At 43.7% G+C, this 23,900-nt stretch overlaps 1 protein-coding gene across 7 annotated transcripts in view; it reads left to right on the forward strand.

The window, feature by feature from the left end:
- Positions 1 to 23,900, forward strand: part of DLG2 (discs large MAGUK scaffold protein 2) — a 1,083,296-nt gene that overhangs the window by 989,495 nt on the left and 69,901 nt on the right. For all 7 annotated transcript variants that reach the window (XM_070365266.1, XM_070365267.1, XM_070365264.1 and 4 more), the window contains one exon: positions 17,397 to 17,573. In XM_070365266.1, the coding sequence (XP_070221367.1) occupies positions 17,397 to 17,573 (177 nt within the window). The remainder of the gene's footprint in view (positions 1 to 17,396; positions 17,574 to 23,900) is intronic.

The raw sequence follows: 23,900 nt of genomic DNA on the forward strand, positions 1-23,900 counted from the left end.
CATTGGAATTAATGTTAATCCTTCTTCAATCTTTTCAGTAGCATGTTGCTTGTCATCCTTTTTTGTGCCTTTTACATTATACCTTGCCTTGTAATTATTTGTGCACCTAACTATTTCTCACACTAGACTGGAATCTCACTGAAGGAAGGGATCACAGACACATGCAGCATCTAGCACTGGGTTTTTTTTACATGCATTGTGTTGGCCTTTAAGCTCATTCAGGTTTTTCCATAAGACATGACAGAAAAACTAGAACAAACTTCTTGACCAGCCCAGTAGTATGTGGTTAACTCATGTAAGTTGAACCAATGGATGTTAACACGAAAGCAGGTGCTACAATGAGTTGGTCCTGCCCAGAGCTCAAAGGGTGTGATCCTTCTCTTGGAGAGAAGATGCCCCCTCAGAGGCAGACACACAGTGGACAGTCCCAACGTGAGAGGCAGATCTGGGTTCAGTTCCTAGGTCTTCCACTTGCCTACCAGTTAACCATGGTCAAATTGCTTAATATCCCTGAACCTTATTTTTTCAGTTTGTAAAATGGAGAGATTAATAACTAATTCACAATGCTCTTATTATTTAATGCCAACATATGTAAAGCGCCTGCTCTAACGTCTAGGCAATCGCAGGTGCTCAGTAACTGTGAGTTTCTTTCCTTGTTTCCTCTTCCTTTTGAACCCACGCTAGCAGATAATAGACTAAGGCATCATTACCTGGAAAAAAGAACGAATAACTGGTATTTTCATGTCATATGTCAGAAAAGACTAACTGAAGACAACAATAAAACTAAAACAATTTAAACCTGTAACAGTTTTATCAAAACAGCATTACTGGCTTAAAGCCACAAAAGAGTATCAAATGCATCAGATTTTGAAAACAACCAAAGGAGTGGGGAAAGGGAAGGAAGGAGGGAGAGCAAGGGTGGGGAAACAAAAGAAATCCCTGTGGGAGACCGGTCTAAGTAAGGGACTACCTCTAGAGCCAATTTAGAGAAATCATGAACTTTGTGAGTCTACCATGAAATTACAAAAGCCCATATCTCTGTGGATCATCAAACAAATTGCTTCACTCAAATACATATTTCTTTGCCTACTTTATAGATTTCATATCCTTCCCCTGCTCGATGTCAGTAACTTCATCTTCCCTAACTGATTAAATGGATTTGAAAACGGCCCCTTGTGGATACTCCTTCCTGACAGAATGGATCTAAATCTGTCCTCAGCAATGAGCCTCTTTCTTGCCAAACAGTCTACCTTGATTAACTTCACAACAAATTGGTTCCCTTAGGATGCTCACCCATCTGTAAAGCAGGAAATCTTGCTCCCTACTACCCCAAATTACCTGTCTGTGTGGCATTTCTTCAAAACCCAATTCCTGCTTTCTTTTGGCAATTTTGATGGGTATCAGGCATTCATTTTGCCTAATTATTCCACTGCCAGTTGCTGTAATGCCTAAATCTAAGTGATGAAATACCTGTAAGCCACTTCTATGGGTTTTGTTTGGTTTTGTTTATCATTTCCAACCTTTGATTCGAGGCAAAAAGTACTCCAGCCAAATGTGTGGCTGTGATGGACAGCCTAGAGATTAGTATTTCTTTGACACTTGTATCAGATACCCCTGCCAAAATCAGAGGTGATGGGAAGTTCCTAAAGGCAGATGAAATTCCAGCCTTAAAAGTTATTGCCAAGAGCTTAGGTCACAAGACCTTTTCTTTTGCTCTGGGGCTCAACCCTTGGCATCATCAAGAACAGCCTGCGTCCTTACAAAGCATGAGATCCAAACAATCCGTTAGAACTGGGTGGTTCACCATTCAGAGTGGGCAACGCTTGGTGTCCTCCACAGATGGTACGGCTTCCACTGTTGCATTTAGTAAACTCCTTGATGCTCAGGGGCAGAGAATCCATTTGTGACGCAGGACACACGTGCCTGCATGCGCAAGACGCAGGTTCAGTCCCTGGGTTAGAAAGCTCCTTTGGAGAAGGAGACGGCAACACACGCCAGTATTCTTGCCTGGGAAATGCCAGGGACAGAGCTTGGCAGGCTACTGTCCATGGGGATGCAAGAGTCGGACACGACTTCTTGGCTAAACAACAAAACTAGGCATATATTATGTAAAGGCAGAAATACCATCTTACTTTTTTACCTCAGCACTGAACACAGTAGTGAGGGCATTTAAGAAGCACTTAATAAACTGTGGGACCCAGGTGAGAAGAGAAAGCAGACAGAGGATTTTTTTCCAAGGCGGTCCCCAGGCAATGTTGCTGCTGCTGCTGCTGCTAAGTCGCTTCAGTCGTGTCCGACTCTGTGCGACCCCATAGACGGCAGCCCACCAGGCTCCCCCGTCCCTGGGATTCTCCAGGCAAGAGCACTGGAGTGGGTTGCCATTTCCTTCTCCAATGCATGAAAGTGGAAAGTCAAAGTGAAGTTGCTCAGTCGTGTCCGACTCCTAGCGACCCCATGGACTGCAGCCTACCAGGCTCCTACGCCCATGGGATTTTCCAGGCAGGAGTACTGGAGTAGAGTGCCATCACCTTCTCCACCAGGCAATGTTATGATCACTGAAAAATGGGACCATGGGATGGGAAAGGACAGTCATGGCTTCACATTACAGGCTGATGATTAGAGCATGGATCTCACTGGCTCGAAGGGCCACTCTCCAGGGCTCAATCTAGCAGCCTGAATTGTTCTCCCCTCTAGCTTCTCATCCAGACGTCTTCCCTGGCATCATCCAAGCTTACCTTCCACTGGGTGCTGACTATGCTCAGAATAACTAGCATGGCCAAGTTCATCTCATGCTTTCCTGCCCAGTTTATACACTTCAATCAGATGTGATTGGCCAACTAAAGGGTTTCCCATTGGCTTCTTTATCAAGCCCAGCCTTGGCTAACGTGAAAAATGATATCAAGCTGCAATTTCTCATTCCTTCCTCCTCTCATTAGAAGGACTGTCAGATTCCTCTCAGTCCACACACACGCTCCACTAGATGTGCTCTGCAGCTTTCTCTTGTTCTCTTAGAAAGTGTTGACAGTCTTAACAAGAAAATTTTTCTTCTTCAAAGGAACTGTCTTCTGCCTGTCAATATAAACAACCTCTGAGAATAGAAAAGGGTCTTCTCACAACACATGCAATAAATATCTGTTGAAATGCATTCTGTAGTGTGATTTGTTCTCTCTCATTGAGAGAACTGGTCACAGTTCCATCCTGCAGAGTTCTCCAGGTAGAGTTTGAAACACCCTGGTGTATCTCTAGTTATTTCAGGGAGGCATTGCTCACCTGTCCCAAAATGCTCCAAGGAGAATTTTCATCAAGCATCCATTTTGAAAACAAATGAACCTCTGTGGGAATTGGAGGTGGGTTTGGGGGTGTCGTAGCATCAATAAAAGAAGAGAGAGATTTCTTTGCTTCAGAGTGCTTGGGAATAATGTACTAGGTTGAAGATTTTTCACGCTCTGATTTAAGGAATCCCGGGTTCTTCTTAGGGGCCTTTGGGCTGCTGTGCAGTTGAAGTAGAAGAGACGCCAGAGTTCTGTTTCGCCTCCCTGTTTTCAGTCAGAGGTTTAATTATTAGGTTTCCAGAAGCCTTCTTTTAAAGAAAAAAAAATTTGTATTCTGGTAATAAAACTTTGCACGTAGATTGCAGTGAGCGAGATGGACAGACAGACAGATTCTGGCCAAAGTAAACGTCTGGAACCCCTGTCCACCCCATTACCACCACCCTGGTCGAGGCATCATCGTTGGATTACCCCCTCAGCCTGCTCCCGGGGTCTCGGCATCAACTCTTGCCCAGTGCACTTCTGTCCAACCCACTTTCCACTTTACATCCAGAAAGATGTTTCCAGTGCCTATCTGATCAACTCACTATCCTGTTTTAAATTCTCTAACAGCCTCCCAGTGCCTAGAAGAGGAGAAAGTATATTTCACAAGGTCCCTCTGGGTCCCAGCCTCTCCTTGTTCTCTGGCCTCGTTTTGGGCCATCCAGGACAGTGTCTTCCTTCAGGCTCCCTGCTGCTCTTTCTTCCTCTGGAGCGCCCGGATGCCTGTTCCCTCCCCCTGCCTCTGCTCATCCTGCGGGTCTCAGGTTAGACAGCTCCTCCTGGAAGCCTGCCTAACCCATTCTCCACAGAGTAGGCTGTTTCTCTCCACTGAATACTCTCATGGGTTATTTGCCCATCTGCTTTTTAAGGTATCATACTGGTGATTATTTCTTTCACATCTGTCTTTCCTCAGTTTCATAGGAACACCTTGTTTTACTTGTTCACTGCTAAAACCCCAGTACTTAGTATAATGCCTGGCACATAATAGGTGTTTATTAACTGTGGCTGCAATGAATGCATGGCATCGCAATCTAAAAGTTGTGTGTGTTGACTGTTTTAGAGCAGTTCCACAGAACTCTCTGATTGCTTTACCAAATGGAATGAGAAAAGCTTTAGGAAAAGCAAGCCATTGGCCAACACTCTGGCCCACAGGAAACGCCTCTACTCCAGCCTCTCTCGCATAATTCCAGTAGAAGCACAAGCCCCAGGCCTGTGACTTAGGAAGAGCCAGATAAATGTTAAATAGATAAATTGATGCTAAAAATAAAAAATGGTACTTCGCCCCATAAAAGTTGAGTTGTAACACAGTTTTCTGTGCCAGGACATACTATTCTTGCAGTTTTCTGAGTCTCTATACACCAGACACCATATTGTAGTATGTATGGTGTTTTACATATGTTACCTCATTTCAACCTGACAGCATCTGGTAGGCAGTGTCTTTAGTCAGTTCAAGCTGCTGCAACAAAGAACCACCAACTTATCAACATCAGAGAAAAGGAGACTGGAAGTCTGAAATCAGGGCACCAGCACAGTTGAAGGCCCTCTTCCGGGTTTCAGTTTGCTAATTTGTCATCATATCCTTGTATGATAGAGAGAAAGAAAAAGCCAAGTCTCTCATGACTTTTAAGGGTGCTAATCCACCATATCTAATTAGACCATATCTAATTCTAATTACCCCACAAAGGACCCACTTTGGAGGGTAAGTTTTCAACATACGCATTTTGTTGGGGACACAAACGTTCAGTCCATGGCAGGCAGAAATTAGTCTTCACACAATAAGAAACAGAATCTAAGGACCCTGACTGTAGCCACAGAGCAAGTAGATGGTACAGCTGAGAAGTCTCCCAGATCTGGCCAATACTTTACATTATCCTGGTGCCTGGTTCAATAGATGAGTGAATGAATAACTTAACACGCAATGCATGTAAAATGCTCTGGCATGGAGACTTCAGTGCTAAAGTTAAAAGCTTGTGCTGTTGAAATAAGATTCTAACAATATTCACAGAATCTATAAATACTAAAAGTATAAACACTAATATTCTGTATATTGTGAGTTCCTTTTTCTTTCCCTAAATTCCTGAAATACTGGCCAAGGCTGGGCATTCCCTGTAGACATTTCACTCAATTAAGCAGAACTGCTGAAAAGAACTCTTCCTGAGCAAGTCAGGCTATGGCACAGGATTTGGCCTGTCAGCACTTTGCAGTCATTGAGCAGAGAGTACCACAGGGGTTTGCAAATGTGTACAGGAAGAAGAGAGAAAGGCAGGGTGCCCCTACCTGACCCATGATAAATAACAACACAAGAGCCATAAATACGTGCATATATGTGCATATATTGATACGGAGGGCCTTTCATCCTTAATTCATCAGTTCTCACAACAGCTGTCAGATGGTTCCTACCACGTTTCAGTGAACCTCGCCGAATTCACTGTCACTGATTGTAAGACATAGTGTGTCACAAAGAAAGCAAAGACGCTGTCCGTTAAGTTATGGATACAAGGTGGCGTTGATGGTACATCCTAACTTTTGAGATATGAGGATGAATAAAGGGCACATCTTAAAACTAATAAAATATAGTATTTTAAATCCCATTTTACACATGAGGCAACCCAAAGAGGTGAAGTCACACTCCCAGGACCACAGAATGTGGGTTTCAAATTTGATTCAGTTCAATGTAGCCTCCTGTTATGAACACCTCCTCCTCTGTGCTCTGTGGGAGAGACACAAAGACAAAAGAGACACTATCCTAACCCTGAGGAGCTGAGCTGTCTAGCAGGGAAATAGCCTCCCAGGCAAACCAACTGAGATGCCACCTGCTAAGTGCAAGAAGATGACCGGGTACAAGGTTGCAGCCTGGTACAGAGAGGGGAATGGATAGGCTCAGAGGGTTTCCAGGAAAGTCACGAGTCTCAAAGACTAGATTGAAATTCATTGAATGATTTTATGCTTATTTCTTTATATCTGGTTAATGCTTCAACGTTTTAAACAATGTTAAGAAAACTTCTTGGCTGAAAAATTCCATCTACAGTGTGTGAGTTGTAGTAGAATGTATCCAAGAGAAGATAGGAGGCTCTTCTGTGGCCCAGCTCATGTGCATGCTTCCAAGGAGAGATTTACAAGTGGAGAGGCTGAGGGAAGAAAGTGGAGTCTTCAGGACATGAGATCACTGTCACCACAGCGGGGCTCCTGTTAGGCACATGCCTGCTCAGCTGGGTGGGGTGGGACAGGTGCTACCAAGTCTCAGCTAATAGGTCTGGGAGAGTCGTTCCTTTGTTCCTGAACTCCTTTCTGAACACATGTCGGGGGTTCCTGCCCTGACATCCCGTGGCACCTCATGGTAACTCTCAAGATATTGCCTATTATGCCCGATTTTAACTATGTTTAGGGCCTTTGCACTGGTTGTTTCTTCTTCTTAGAACACTTTCCTCAGAGCCCACCATGACCAACTCCCTTGTCTTCTTCAAGCCTCCCCTCAGATGTTTTTCTCAATGAGCCCTACCTTGAACACCCTATTTATTTATTATTTTTTAAATTAATTTATTTTAATTGTAAAATAACTACAATATTGTGAAGGCTTTTGCTATACATCGACATGCATCGGTCACAGGTATACATGTGTTCCTCCCATCCTGAACCCCTCTCCTACCTCCCTGCCCGCCCCATTCCTCTGGGTTGTCCCCGAGCACCAGCTTTGGGTGCCTGCTTCATGAATCAAACTTGCACTGGTCATCTATTTCACATGTGGTGATGTACATGTTTCAGTGCTACTCTCTCAAATCATCCCACCCTCACCTTCTCCCAGAGATTCCAAAGTCTGTTCTTGACATCTGTGTCTCCTTTGCTGCCCTACATATAAGATCATTGGTACTGTCTTTATAAATTCCATATATATGAGTTAATATACAGTATTTGTCTTTCTCTTTCTGATTTACTTCACTCCGTTCAATATGCTCTAGGTTCATCCACCTCATTAGAACTGACTCAAGGGCATTCCTTTTTATAGCTGAGTAACATTCCATTGTACTACAATCTCTTTATCCATCTGTCTGCCAATGGTTGCTTCCATGTCCTGGCTATTATAAACAGTGATGCGATGAACAATGGGGTACACATGTCTCTTTCCCTTCTGGTTTCCTCGGTGTGTATGCCCAGCAGTGAGATTGCTGGGTCATATGGCAGTTCTATTTCCAGTTTTTTAAGGAATCTCCACACTGTTCTCCATAGTGGCTGTACTAGTTTGCATTCCCACCAACAGTATAAGAGGATTCCCTTTTCTCCACACCCTCTCCAGCATTTATTGTTTGTAGACTTTTTTCTAACAGCCATTCTGCCTGGCATGAAATGGTACCTCATTGTGGTTTTGGTTTGCATGTCTCTAATAATGAGTGATGTTGAGCATCTTTTCATGTGTTTGTTAACCATCTGTAGAAATGTCTGTTTAGGTCTTTTTCCCACTTTTTGATTGGGTTGTTTGTTTTTCTGGTATTGAGCTGCATGAGCTGCTTGTATATTTTAGAGATTAATTCTTTGTCATTTGTTTCAGATGCTATTATTTTCTCCCGTTCTGAGGGCTGTTTTTCACCTTGCTTATAGTTTCCTTCATTGTGCATAAGCTTTTAAGTTTAATTAGGTCCCATTTGTTTATTTTTGTTTTTATTTCCATTACTCTGGGAGGTGGGTCATAGAGGATCTTGCTTTGATTTATGTCAGACAGTGTTCTGCCTCTGTTTTCCTCTAAGAGTTTTATAGTTTCTGGTCTTACATTTAGGTCTTTAATCCATTTTGAGATTATTTTTGTGTATGGTGTTAAAAAGTGTTCTCGTTTCATTCTTTTACACGTAGCTGACCAGTTTTCCCAGCATCATTTGTTGAAGAGACTGTCTTTTCTCCATTTTTTATTTTTGCTTCCTTTGTCAATGATAAAATGAGCTCCCTATTTATAAATGCAGCCTTCACCACCACCACAATTCTTCCCCATCTCAAAATCCTGATACCTCTTACTTTGTTCTATTTTTAACTTGTTCTATCACCAATTAGCTACTCCTAACTTAATATACTCTTTGATTATTTATTAGGTTTATTGTTTTTTGCCCATCTTCTCTTACTAAAATATAAGCTCCATGAAGTCATGAAATTTTGTCTTGTTTTCATTCACCAATAGACCCCGAGTTCCTAGAATCATCCTTGGTACATGTTCAATAAAGATTTGCTGAATGAATAAATGAGTAGGTGAATGAATATACCCCATATTCATGAAAAATGAAAGTGTTAGTCGCTCAGTCATGTCCAACTCTTTGCAATCCCATGGACTGTAGCCCTCCAGGCTCCTCTGTCCATGGAATTCTCTAGGCAAGAAAACTGGAGTAGGTCACCATTCCCTTCTCTAGGGGATCAACTGGAGTTCAGTCCCTGGTCTCCCTCATTGCAAGCAGATTCTTTACTCTCTGAGCCACCAGGGAAGCCCACCCCTTACTGGTATCCTCAACCAAATATTAAGCTCCATGAGGACAGGAAGCAAGCCTCTTGTGTATTCTGAGTCCTCAGCAAAAAACAATGATTGGCACATAATAGGCACTGTGTAAATACTGTTGCTTTTAATATTTAAATGACTGTTATCGCGTGCATGTAAATTAAATCACATCCTGAACTCAGTGTTTTTCCCAGGTGAGTAAGGAACCATCTTCTGTCTTTCCTAACTGCCCTCTTTCAATGGTAATAATGGGAGCCTTTATGGATATATATGAGATTTTGAGGTGAAGTTTTCCCTAATTCCAGATTTTCTCTTGCTTCAGTCTAGTCTGGTAGTTTCCACGGTTTCCTGAAGTCCATAAACAAAGAAACTTTTAAAAAAAGAAACTCAGTATTGGTGGAGCTGAAGTCATTATCCAGGAGTCTGGTTTTGGTTTTGTGGTATGTGAATTTCATCATTGATCCAGATAAACTGCCACTAAGGATTTGGGATAGTTGTATGGACTATTCTTGGATGTCTTTCTCCCCTTTTTCATTTGCTCATGAGAGAAATGAACTTTCTTCAACACCCTCTTCTAAGCCCAGCACCACATCAGCTGGTATCACTTGTCAATCAGTAAATACTTAAAGTGTTTTAGGAAAGCAGAGACAGGGTTGCTTGACTTACGCTCCAGTGAGCAACACTAGAAGAGGGGTGGAATTTACAGGGAAGAAGTTTAGATTTTAGACTCAGTGAACAAACCTGGAGCTCTTAGTGAGTACTAAAAGCTCTGATACATGTAATTCTCATGAGGACTCTGTTGATAAGGATTCTTGCCCTTTATTTTATACCTCTGGAGACGGAGGTACAGACATGAAAATCACATGGCAGCTTAACTGGCAGAGCCACTATTTGAACCTAGGACTATGTGAGATCTCACTATCTTGGCATATAAATTTAAATATTCTGTATATAAATTTAAATATTTAGATGATAATTGGGTATCAGCAATAAAGAAATTCCAAATCAGGATTTGCATGGCAATCCACTCCAGTATTCTTGCCTGGAGGTCCCACAGACAGAAGAGCCTGGCAGGTTACAGCCCATAGGGTCGCACAGAGTTGAACACAACTGAAGTGACTTAGCACGCATGCACTGCAAGCTTACTAATTTGTGACACTAAGGCCCTAAAAATTAGATACCAAAGTTTGCTGTGCGTTTTTAGGTCAGATAAGAAATAAAAGGCTACAGTTGGGGCTTTGTCAGCCTTTCTGAATATCTTGATTAATATATCTCAATGGTCTGACAAACCAAGGCCAGAACATAAAGAGCTCTTAGAACTGTCATAAAACATGGGCTATTCATCCTAGTCATCTTCTTCTTTCCCATATTTCATTTGCTGAGTAGCCAGCTGATGGCATTTGAGGGAAAAGACAGTGGTTTTAAGATGATTAATCTTTACTGCCTCACCCAGCCCTGAAAACTGAAGTGCCATTCGCTGTGGTCTGTCGAGCCTGCCTTTGTGCAGGTCCAGATTTGCCTCTGCTTCCCTCTGATGGGGGCCTGTCGGTCGGTGCTGCCATGTAAAGCAACCTGACAGGTGATAGGACACCCTGGGAGAGAAGGCAGCCTGGAATGGGCCCCATCCCTGGAGACTCTGACGATGAGTTGTCTGAAATGATCAATTTGCAGACCTCCAGACATGTGAAATCGGCTCATGCCACATCCCTTGGGGAATTGGGAGTGCTGGAGACTCGGGAGAAACAGAGAGCCAGAGTTGTTGCCCCCGGAAATGATGCTTCCTCCCTGATTATGATCAAAATGCCACCGATGTGCAGAGGCCCAGACTGTGAGGACCTCTGGTTGGTGCCCAATTAGTTCCATCTTCCATCATGACAGTGACTGCCTGGTGCCTTGGGTCCAGTAGAAATTGGCGTTTTCCCAATAGCCCCCTCACATAAAAGGAAACACTGGCGTGTTGAAGACTGTCTTTAAAGAACACAAACCTGCCTTACTAGGTTATTAGTGATTAAGTGGTATAACCCATGCGATACCACAGTCCATGGCACAGAGTCTATTTACCCTTCCGTAAAATGGGAACAGTGCTTGCATTTTAAGTGGCCTTTTTTTTTCAAGCTTTTATTTTTTACTGGGGTATAGCCAATTAACAATGTTGTGATAGTTTCAGGTGAACAGGGGACTCAGCCATACATATGCATGTATCCATCCTCCCCCCAAACTCCCTCCTATCCAGGCTGCCACATAACATTGAGAAGAGTTTCCTGTGCTATAGAGTAAGTCCTTGTTGGTTATTGATTTTAAATGTTACAGTGTGTGCATGACTGTTCCAAAGTCTTAAAGGTTATCTTTTGAATCACAGATAATAAATACCCAGCATAGCACCTGACATGTTGTAGGCTCACTATGTGCCCAGCAGCCATTCTATAAACAGTAGCATCATGGTCAATGGCCTCTTAGCAAGGATTGGCAGAGGCTAGCCTGTTCCCATCCATTAGACCAATTTTGGTGGTGGTTCTCACCACCGTTTTTACTGGGGGAAGTTTAGTATTGAGATGGATGGGAGAATAAGTGGCCTTGACGGAGCTAAGTTTGGGCATGATGACTCATCCACAGGGGTGGTGTATGGCTCCTCAAGGAGATGTGAGAAGTCACCGGTACAGAGCTGCGTGTAACCCTCCACCTGGGATGGATATGCTCTGACTTGAGACAGGAATGGTGCACATGTTTGTCATTTCCTACAAAAGCCAGGAAGGCCTATGCTGGGTGTCACTCAGGCCTGCCTTACCTGCTATTTCCAACTGCCCAGGCCTTTACAGGAAAGCAAGTGAACTATTGAATTTCAGGAATTACCCTATGACAGGCATAGGTGACAGACTGAATAACAGAAAATGACTTTTCTTGATCATCTCTCATGGGGTAGATTCTAGGGCTAGGAGGAATGTGAACCTCCCCCATCCCCATGCTCATGCAAAATAGAATTTGCAAATGTTAAAAAGCACAAAGCAGAATGAGATCAGAGTATGTGAGAAGGACACTTAACTCTCAGGGAAGGAGCTTGGGGATTGATGAGGAAGATGCCCCAGAGTGACCTTCAGTGAGATACATAAACATCAGCCACATGTAAATTTACCTTATTTCCCCAAAGCGTCTTAAAGAACAAAGGCATAGGGCATAGCAGCTGAAACCCACCTTGATAGCTCTCGTACCCCTGGACATGTTGCTTAATTTATCGGAGCTTGTGTTTCCTCGTCTGCAGCACAAGGCTAAGACACACACTGCAGGGCAGCGTGAGAACCGAGCGTGTGCTCAGTAAACTGCATGCACCTCTCTCCTGATGTCTGGTCCACAGTGTCAGCGTCAAGGCGACCGTCCACTGATCATGAATCTTTGGGGATGAGATCTAAGTACTGCATTCCTGATCAGGAGCTCCAAGCTGAATTCTGCAGTCAGAGCACAGGCTTTTGATTCAGACACATCTGTCTTGTTTAAATCCTGATTCTGCCACTTACTAGCTTTTTTTCATTTCGGCTCTTTGACTCTCATTTCTTTTATGAGATCCAAAACGCTTACATGGCAGGATTGTTAACAGAAATAATAACGAAGGGGATTCATTCTGTGCAGGTCTTGGGAACTTTACAGGCACCGTGCCATAGCAGTATCTCCGTAACGGTCTTGTGAGTTCGTGCCATCGTTATCTGCATTTGATCAATGAGAGAATGGTCGTCTCTGGTTAAGAGTGTCATCTAAGAGGTTAAGCCACAGACCTAAAATTCACAACTAGCAATGACAGAGTTGGGACTTAACACCAGATCTTTCCTTTCTCCAAAGCTTGGTGTGTAACTGGTATGTTGGCTCAAACCCAGCAAATTGAGGGAGACGATGAACAGAATGTCTTTAGCACATTGTGGGACACTTACTAAGCACAATTTCGGTCTGGTACCTAGGTCTGCACAACCAGGTTGGCCAGCCAGGAGGACAAGCATCTGCTTCAGCCCTCCCTCCCTAGGCTTCCCCGGTGGGCAAGGGGCCGCCACATGTTGAAATGCAGGAGGGGCGGGAGGGATGGGAGAGCCATTGCATTATTCATGTCTAATTCCACTTGTCTAATGGACTTGTTAAAAGCACCCTGGGTGGAAAGTGTGAGTCTTAATAGCATTTTATAAAAGTTGCTGTGATGAATTAGCACATAAAGCAAATTAAAAGCAGCTTATCGCTTTTTAAAATATGTGACGGGCACTGTAGCCTCTTCCTCAGATGTGATGATCCATTAATATCCAAAGGAGCCAGGAGCTGCTGAAATGTGTCAGCTGCTTATTTTTAGGGACCTGGCGAGTCTGAATCAATGTGATCCTACAGAGGCAGTTTGTCCAAGATAATAGAACTCATGGAGAAAGCGTGTTGCTGATCCCAAGGGTGGGAAATCTCCCCTCAGGAATACTTGGGGGAACTTCCCTGGTGGTCCAGTGGCTAAGATTCCATGCTCCCAATGCAGGCCCAAGTTCAATCCCTGGTCAGGGAACTTGATCCCACATGCCGCAACTAAGAGCTCCCATGCCGCAACCAAAGATCCCGCATGTTGCAACTAAGACCCAGCGCAGCCAAGTAAATAAGTGTTTTCTTGAAAAGACGATTTGAGACTAGAATGGAGCTCAGGAGAATGAATAGATCACCTGCTGAGGACCTTTGTGATTGGTTTCGGCTGCCCTCCCCTTACAGACCCGGACACTGAGACTTCAAAGAAGTGGAGCTTTCAAAGTGAAAGTGTTAGTCCCTCAGTTCTGTTGGACTCTGCCATCCCATGGACTGTAGCCCATCAGGCTCCTCTGTCCATGGAATTCTTCAGGCAAGAATACTGGAGTGGGTTGCCATTCCTTTCTCCAGGGGATCTTCCCAGCCTGGGGCTCAAACCCAGGTCTCCTGCTTTGCAGGCCAGACTCTTTACCAGTCTGAGTCACCAGGGGCTTTCAAAGATCATCCAAAGTATTTCCATAGATCTTTCTGAAGGTCTGCCTTGTACCCAGCACTATACTGGGTCTTGAGGATACAGAGAAGTTTTAGATATCTTTGTACACAGTCCATAAGACAGCTTCTAAGTGGCACAGTTGGAACTCAGAAACTGGAATTCAAATCCCAGTGCATTTTTCAGAATAATTATCATAGTAGTATTAGCTAGCATTTATTGAGCACTTGCTACTGTCAGGCTGTGTTATAATACTTCACATGTATTATTTCATGTAATCCTCACCACAGCTCTTCAAGGTGGCTGGTGTTATTACTATGCCATTTTATAATTAAGAAAGCTTGAAATGCAGAGACGTTAAGTACCTTGTTTAAGATCACAGTTAAAAAGTTGCAAACCCAAGTAGTCTGACCCTAGAGCCTGCCTTCTTGGCCACCACCTGCCAGCTTTCCTGATGGCTTTTCTACCTCCAGTCCTCACACTTTACATCCAGAACAACCTGGAGCCAAACTAGAGGTTTGGGGACCTTAAGATAAGGAATACAAGGGACGGGAGCTGAGCCGTAAGGGAACTTCAGGGATCTGGGGGAGAAGAGGTGGTCAGCTCTGAAGGGAAGATTAGAATTTCCTGGTATGGCCGAGTCCTGGGCACTGTGATGAAATAACCAGGGATGTGCATTTTGGAGTCAGGCCTTATTCTAGGTTCAGTTTCTACCACGTGTTTACTTGTGACCTGGGACAGGTTTCTGAACTTCCTGAACCTCCTCTCCCATCTATTAAACAGAGATACTAATATTTACCATTCAGGTTATTATGATGTCAAATGTAGGACGATGAACACAAGGGGCCAGGCCCCCTAAGGTGGGCATGAATAATACTTGTCATCATGATTCTCATCCTTGCCCCCTTGCCACCACCTTCACCACCTCCCAGACTGGGGTGGGGTCAGGGGCAAGGTGGAGACCACTGAACTAGGACTTAGGACCAAGAGAACAGCACTCCAGCCCCAGTTGCTGCCTCTAAGCCACGTATCCTGTGTTAGTTGGAGGGGGCCTCGCCTGGTATGCCCCTCACCTGTAAAAAGGGGATGCTAAGTACTGTATCCGTTGTACATTCTTTCTGGGAATGGATTGAGGCACAAATGAGAAAGTGTATGTGAATATGGTTTCCAATCTATGGAGTGAGTATCGGGGGTCCTGAAGACTCCCAACTAGGAGGGCTTGTCAGACTCTCATCTTCATGGCTATGATTTATTGCAGAAAGTGGATACAAAGTCAACTCAGCAAAAGGGAAAGAGCATGAGACAAAATCCAGAGGAAATGAGGTGCCAGCTTCCAGGAGTCCTCTCCCAGTGAAGTCAGGAAGGACATGCTTAATTCCTCCAGCGATTGATTGTGACACCAGGTGTAGAACGTTGTCTACCAGGGAAGCTCCTAACAGACTCAGTGTCCAGGGATTGTATTTGGGGCTGCTCACACAGGCGCCCTCTCTGCCTGGCACCTACCACAATTCCAGGCTCCCAGAGGAAAAGCAAGTGTTCACCTTAAATGATCCTGTTTATTATAGGCAGTTTAGGCACAGTAAGCCATTCTTAATAGGAAATGGAAAGAAGCCTCCCAAAAGCTGAGTTCCCAAATGTCAGCCAAGGGCCGTCCTTGTAAGCAGGCCTTTTTAGGGATGCAGTCTTGGGATTGGTATGCCAGTCTGTTTTTGCACAGAGTAGAATCCATAGAAAGGATGTTTATAAGTATACACTCAAAAGGGGAAAGGAAGTGTATAACAACAGCAACAACGGTTCACACTTAATGACTGTCACTATGTGTGGGCACTTTTGTGTATGCTTCACATGCATTACCTTAGGCAGCATTTCATCCATAGGACAATCCCGTGATAGAGGCGCTGTTATCTCCGTTGTTGTCATCAGTATGTTATATACGGGGGAACTGAGTCCTCAGAGGGGCTCAGGAGTATGCCTGGGCTACCAGCTATATGACTAGTAAGAGAGAAGTACCAGGACCAGAACACAGCCCTAACAGTGTAGCCCCTGAGTTTGTTTTCTTAGCCACTATTAGACTACATTCTGCCGGATGCATCCAATATGTTACTTCATTAAAGCTCACAGCAGCTCCATGTGAATATAGTTATTGGACTCATTTCGCATTTAGAAAGCTGTGGTTCTGGAATGTTAACTTGTGTCTCATCAGCCAGCCAGAGAAGTGACAGAGTCAGGAGTGGGTCTCTGCCTCCTCTCAGCCCCCTTTTCCTGGTGAGGGTTTTGTGAAGTCTTTGGTAAGGAAGATGTGGATGGTTAAGGTGGAAATGAGTCATTCTAGGAGCTGAGACACCCCCCTCACCATATTCCACCACTTGGGGACAGAGTTAATGGAAGAAGGGGCTGTGTTGCAAGTAATTCAGCTTTTCCTGCAGTATTTGAGGGCTGATGCCTTCAACTCATTTGGGTTGCCACGACAGCAGAGGTGACATTTCTTTAATGAGATGGGGGAAAAGAAAGAAAAAGAATCACACTCAGTCCCTCAGTGATTTTAGACAAATCTGTCCACCAAGTCTAGCTGGTTTTGCTTGCATAGTGGCTGCATTCTAAGGAAATTGTTAGAATAGAATCAAAGGGGAAATAAATAAGGACATGGCAAAGTCTGCATCTCCAGGGAAATGACAGGTGGTGTGTGTGTGGTGACCGTTTGTGGGAGACACAGGAAGAGGTGGACAGGGTAGGACTTGAGACAAACTGTCAGCTGCCCGGGGGCAAGAGCTAAGGTCTTGGTCATCATTTAATTCTGCTTCCAACTCCTTTACCCCACCAGTCATGCATATTACAGCGTTAGGCTTAGCGAAGTCTCAGTAAAGACTCTTTAGTGGGGAAAACATGATACATACAGCAAGAATTACAATTCAGAGTGATAAATGCAATGACAAGGTAGGCTTGGTATTCTGTGGAAGCAGTCTGATCTATCTGAGAAGATTTGTTCATCACACAAAATGCTGCATTCAGAAAGATGCCCATCATTCTCTTCATTATTTCCTTCTTTATAGTTATTTATAAAATTTGATTGTAGTGAGAGAGAAAAAAAATCTCAGTAAGGTACTAACCTACCTTTATCATCTTCCATTATCACCTTGTTGCATGTGATGATCTCCAAGAAGCAGTATCCCAGGGTTTTTTTATATGTTTTTTTATTGTGGCAAAGTCAAATAATATAAAACGTACTATTTTAGCCATATTTAACTGTACAGTTCAGGGGCACTAAGTGCATTCAGATTGTTATGCAATTCTTACCACCATCCATCTCCTGAATTTTTCACCTTTCTGAAATGAAAACTCTGTTCCCATTAGACACTAACTCCCCATTCCCCCTCCTCTCTCTCCACTCCCTGGAGTCTGGCATCTACCAGTGAGCAGAACCCCAGGTTAAGGGCCCTAATAGGCTGCCCTTGCAACCTCCAAGAGAAGTAAGAAGTACCCTTGATTTGTGACCAAAGCAGTGGGAACACTGACTGGGATTCCAGGGGTTAGTCCTGGGAGTGGGTACCCAGCAGCCCGTGGGTTCTCAGGACAAGAGTGAATAATCAAAATGATGACTCCGAGATCTGAGCTGCCACAGATTCCTAATAGTGTTCTCTTATGTCATTTCTTCCAGAGCCATGTTTGACTATGACAAAAGCAAGGACAGTGGGCTGCCAAGTCAAGGACTTAGTTTTAAATACGGAGATATTCTCCACGTTATCAACGCCTCTGATGACGAGTGGTGGCAAGCCAGGAGGGTCACGCTGGAGGGCGACAGTGAGGAGATGGGGGTCATCCCCAGCAAGCGGAGGTAAGGAGGCCCTTCCGATCCCGAGGATTTGCTGTTCACCTCCCCAGGGGTGTGGAGGGGAGGGGAGATGAAGATGTGGCAGACTGTTCCCAGGATGTGTTTGAGTGGGTTAGTCAGTCTGTACAGAAATTGTCAGCAGGGACAGGGGACACAGATTAAATATTCTCACTCTTCTCATGTTAGGTTTTTACCCAAACTGGTAACCGTGATACAGCATAAAGCAAGAAAGAGGATCTGCTTATTCTGCCTTCCTAAAACTTGCCGGCTTTCATATGTTCAGGGGTATGCTTATCAGCTTGTATGCTGACTTACAGACTCGGAGGGGTTACTTCAGAGGTTCATCATTTACTGGGTTATTTTATAGAAAGTCCAGGTGAAAGACAAGTAAAACAGGACATTTTCAAAGCTGAGGTTCTGGCTTTGTATTTTGTCTAAACATTGATGGGAAAAGACTGAAAAAACTCCAATCCAGAATCAGATACTTGACGATAAACAACAAGGTCCTGTCTAGTACAGAGAACTATATTCACTATCCTATGATTAACCATTGTGGAAAAGAATATTTAAAAAGAATGTATACGTGTGTATAACTGAACCACTTCACTGTGCAGCAGAAATTAACAACATTGTAAATCAACTATACTTCAATTAAAAAAAGTTAAAGGCTAGTTTCATTGGAGGAATAAAAAACAAAATTAGATACTTGAGCTGTGAGCTGTTAAACATCTGGTGAGTTCCAAAGAGTGGGTTTACATAAAGAGGTTTATTTACAGCTTCAGTTACTCCTGGTCCCCACCCCAACCAGCTTCCACTCAGATATTTAGTTCTGTATATATTTCCTAAGTCAAGACTGTTATGTTCTAGTATATGTATGGCTGAGTCCCTTCACTGTTCACCTGAAACGATCACAGTTGTTAATCAGCTATAAAGTGAAGTGTTAGGGCTCAGTCTCGTCGGACTCTTTGCAACCCCATGGACTGTGGGGACAGGCTCCTCTGTCCATGGTATTCTCCAGGCAAGAATACTGGGGTGGGTTGCCATTTCCCTATCCAGGGGATCTTCTGACCCAGGGATCAAACCCATGCCTCCTGCATTGCAGAAGCCACCAGGGAAGCCCTGTTAATTGGCTATACCCCAATATACAACTAAAAGTTCAAAAGAAAAGAAAAGGAATATTATGTTCTTTCTCTTCTAAGCATTTCCTCAACTCTGCTCTTGAAAGGCAGGAATAAACTTCAGAACAACTGCGTCCTTCATCTGTCCCCAGCAGCTTCTGTCCATCACCTCTAGAAAGGAACTCTTCTTCCCATGAGTATCCTCTTGGCACCAAGATACTGTCTGAGAAACAAATGATCTGCTCCCTAGAGACGAGATGGTATGAAGTCAAAGTCAGGAATAATGTTTATTCAAAACAGTCACTTTTTGAATAAAGTCAAGCCACGAAGGGCTCTTCTCCTTGAATCCTAACATCCCAAATACCTTTGTAGAAAGTCCTCCTGAAGCTGAGTATTCAAATGCTGCTGCACACAAAGTGACCCAGTGACTGAGGTAGTGCCAACCACAGTGGGAAGATGGAAATTCTCCCAAGAATAACTGTGGGCCATTTGAACCTCAGAGAAGACTGGTCCCCCATCTTTTCCTGCCGGTGGCCACACAGCCCAGGATGAATGTGAGGAGAGCGGGGCAACGTGACTGTCTCCGTCCCCACCCTCTAAGCCTGGGCCTGTGGATCTCCCACCAGCAGAGAGTTCTCTAAACTCCTGGAAGTACAAGTGAAAATGTTAGTCCCTCAGTCACATCCGACTCTTTGCAACACCGTGGACCGTAGGCTTCTCTGTTCATGGAATTCTCCAGGCAAGAATACTGGAATGGTTTGCCATTTCCTACTCCAGGGGATGTTCTCAACCTGGGGATTGAACCCAAGTCTCTTGCATTGCAGGCAGATTCTTTACCATCCAAACCTGTGGGCTACTGCATAATTGCCTGACATTGCTTTGAGAGGACATTCTGAGTTTGTAGTTTTTTGTGTTTTCTGAAGTTGAAGCAGTAACTCCCAGGAGTAGTATATATTCTGTTTCTCCACTTCCATTTATTTTTGAAAAATAAGGCAGCAAGCATTTTGGTTTGCTTTGATGTGATTAATCAGAACTGTCTGCAGGGCTGTTCTGTAGAAGGAGGCGCCATCTTGTTGAATATGGGTAGAAATGGGGTGGAGAAGGAAAGCTGTCTGAAAAGAGATTTCAAGTAATTTTAAGGAAATCCTTTTAGTAGTTGGAGCTGCCTAGAGATGGTATGGGTCACCTGGGAAGACAGTAAATGAGGATAACGGCTTTGACACCGAGGGAACGTTATGAAAACGTAAGATACGCCCACTTTCTCCCTCACACACACTGACACACAGAGTGACTCTGACTCAGCCCATCTGGAGGTCTGTATTTGTGTGTATGTCCCTCTAGGTGATTCTGATAACAGACGATTCCAGGGCACTAAGTATTATCAAAGGGAAGCAAGCTTTGAGTGGAACAGCTGAGCTACATAATTTTCTGTCACTTTCCAACCCTGAGATTCTGTGATTCTAACCAGTCTTGTCAATAATCCTTCATTTGTTCAATTGCACATCACTGTCCCCCAAGGAACATTCTCAGTATCAGCCCTTCTGGGTAATTTTCTGCCTGCTGGAGGTCATTCTTGAATTGGCTCTCTCTCACATATTTTAGGAGAAGGAAATGGCAGCCCACTCCAGTATTCTTGCCTAGAGAATCCCATGGACAGAAGAGCCTGGTGGGCTGCTGTCTATGGGGTCGCACAGAGTCAGGCACGACTGAAGTGGCTTAGCAGCAGCAGCAGCAAATATTTTAGGAGAAAACCATCCTAACCACCATGCTGGCCTGGAGAAGAAGTGTGTCTCATGACTCTAATGTTGACATTTGCATTCTTGCTCATAAAGGGTGCAGTACTGTCCATCTCATCTGTGTGTGTGTATGTGTTTATGGCTGTACATGAATTTCTATTAAATTTTCTCCTTAGGATGGTAACTCTTTCCAAAAATGTTACTATGATTGTTTTATGTGCTTATAAAAGTAACACATTTCATTGTAGAAAATGGGAAAATTTAGAAAAGTTTCAAGAAGAAATAAAAATCACTTATAATCATATCCCACAAAGCATTCTTGTGCACTTACCTTAATGCAATTTAAGATCTGTCATGAGCCTTCCCTAGGGCTGCTCTTTAATGCTTATCTTCTAAAGGAGGCACTCTCATTTTATACTGCATTCAGCATCTTACAACTATAGCTCAGAATAAATGGTTGCTGGTATGCATATGATTTATTATTAGATTAGGGTTATTTTTTTCAATCCTTAATTCTTCTCTGGACCGTTTTCAGTTAGAGGCCAGAGAGGAATTATAGTTCAGCTCCTAGAGCCAGTTTGGAAAAATTTCATAATGGATAACATCAGTGTATGACTTTAACCTTCATAAAAATGTACTCTATTGATGATTCCATTTAATCCTTTCAATGAAACCATAAGATGAAGAGTATGAAAATCATTGCCTTTTCCCTCTCTCCTTTTTGAAGTTGGTAAATAAATTTTATTTAAATAAATGTTCCTTGAACATGCTAGACACTGTTGTAAGCCCTTTACAATTAATTAACTTATTTAAACCTCATTACAACCCTATGGGGAAGGTAATATAATTATCCTCATTTTACAAACCAGGAGACTGAAGCAGAGAGAGGTTAATTTACTTGCCTGGAATTGCCCAGCTAATAAACGGCATAACTGGGATTTGATTCCAGGCTATAATGCTCTTAACTCATATGCAATTCCTGCCACCCAACATTATAGAAATAAGAATTGACAAAACTCAGTTCAGCAAGCACCGCATGAGCACCATCTGTGTGCCAAGTGCTGTCATCAGGTCACCGCCTGGAGCCGGTGTTTGTGGGACCAGCATGTAACTCTGGCACAGTTACACGGGTGAGGACAGGGGGCTATAGTGTAAATAAAGGTGCTGTCTTAGTTCCGGCTGCTGTGACAGAACACCGTTCATGGGGTGACTTGGACAACAGACATGTATATTTTGCAGTTCTGGAGTTCAAAATCCAGGCACTAGCCATTCAGCTTCCCAGAGACAGGACCTTCCTCCTAGTTTGCAGACAGTCCTCTTGCTATTTTCTCATGTGGCTGAGAGAGAGAGAGCGCTCTTTTCTCTCCTGTCTCTTCTTTTTGGCCACTAATCTGATTCATGAGGTCTCCACCCTCATGACCTTATTACCTCCCAGTGCCTCACCACCATAGACCACCACCCTGGGGGTTGAGGCTTCAACATAGGAATTTTGTGTGGACACAAACATTCAGTCCATAGCAGGTACCAAGGGAAGTGGAAGGGCAGCAGACAGAGGAGTGAATTCCATATGATGATAAACCATATATTATGCTGGTGCTTTCAAATATAAGATTTTCTTTAATCTCCACAAAAGCTTCATAAGGAAACTGAAGACAGAGAAGTCAAGTAACTTCCCCAAGGATGCACAGTCAGCCACTGGCCTAGGTCTCTCTCTAGCAAGACCAGATGGCTTTTCACTACCCAAAAGGTATACTAGAAGCCCTTGACAAGAAGCTCTTATACCTTTCAAATACTGTACTAACCATTTTTAGTATTATTTAATATTCACCATAATTTTTCAAACCTGTCTTAATATCCTAATTTCACCAGTCTCATGAAACCTGAGATCCTAAGAGGTTAAGTGACCTACCCTAAGTCACAGAGCTAGTAGGTGGCAGATGGAGAATTCCAGTGCATATTTGTGTGATTTCTAAACCTGGGCTCTTAGCACAGAATCTTTCTTTCCTGAGTTTACATAGTTTCTGAAGAGCCAAACTGGGATGTGTTCCCCGGTTTCTTAACCCACGTCTCTATTCGTTGCCCCACAGTAACTGGGCTCTCAGATGGCAGCTTGCAGCTAGCACTGAGGAAGTGTTCATTCACTTAGCTTCCCTGCAAGCCTGTGGCTAGTAACCTGTGTGGTGTTTCAGTCCTCGCTGCAGCGGGGCCTGGGGGGCACAGGCACAGTGATGCCCAGCCCCAGATGCTGCTCTAACCATCCGGCGCTGCAGGCCTGCCCTCATTGTGTGTTTGGCGGGAACCTGAAAACGCCAGATGGGAGATGGGTAAGAGGACAGAGGAAGACAGTTGGGCTCATTAAAGCATGGCCATGTGGTGCTCTCTGGAGATGCTGGATGTCAGAACTGATTGCTCAAATTTTGCCATCCAGTTTAAGTTCTCAGTATTTTGGTCAGTGACCAAACCAGGGCGGAGGGGATTATTTCTGCTTAAACAATCTAATTAATTGCTTGCCTCTTGAGTGTGAGAGAAGTATGTCAGTCCTTCTCATCACGAGTCAGTCTTTCCACACAGGTGACCCACCAATTCCTTAGGTAAAGATCTATGGTTCTTAACATCATGTATTTCTGCCCAAGGAGTCTCACTTAGTAGAACAGTACATAGATTCCTACCAAGGAAAAAAGTCAGGAAATGGTCAGCAAGTTTTTTTCAGAAACACTGGTTGTTTGGGCAAGTCACTTCAACTCTCTGAGCCTTAGGTGTCACATCCAGGTCAAGAACCAGTAAGCCTCTTCTATGATTCTTTCATTCATTTACCAACAAAGATTAAGCACCTGCTATCTGCCCAGCTTCATCTTAAACCCTGGATTATTGTGCCGATTATAGATAAGATAGGTAAGGTGGTTAGCGTGCATCTAATACTTTTGTGCTTATTCAAATGATATACATTTTCCTTTCTCCAAATTTTGAGCTTTTGATGCTCAGAAAAGCACAGTATTATGTAGGGACCTATCTCTCAGCCCTAACTGATCTTGGCAATAAACTGTCCACATGCATCCCAAGAAGCACTAGGAGAGAGGACAGGGCTGAGGCAAGTGAGGAAAAAAGATAAGCCACACCCCTTGCTACCCAGAAGAAAAGATTTGCAGAGACCCCCAAGAAGCCATTAGTGTGGGCCTCTGGGATGGAAAAACACAACTAGGATTGAGGATGCAATAAATGTGAAAAGACTGCTGAGGAGAGAAATCAATCCAGTGTTCGTGCTGTCAGATTGCAAACAGACATCTAGCTAACCTGAATTTCAGTGCTAAAAGCAAATTTATTCTGAGTTTTGAGGCCAGCCTGTCAAAACAGGTATTATGTCAGTGACTCAGTGCTTGAATTTGGTTATGGTTTATTTAATTCAGGACAATCGGGATTTGGGATGCAGAGAAGGAGGATGGTTATCATTTGTGAGAAAGTAGGCCCTGCCTCCAAAG

This window comes from Bos mutus, chromosome 29, assembly GCF_027580195.1.
Source record: "Bos mutus isolate GX-2022 chromosome 29, NWIPB_WYAK_1.1, whole genome shotgun sequence".
Lineage (NCBI taxonomy): Eukaryota > Metazoa > Chordata > Mammalia > Artiodactyla > Bovidae > Bos > Bos mutus.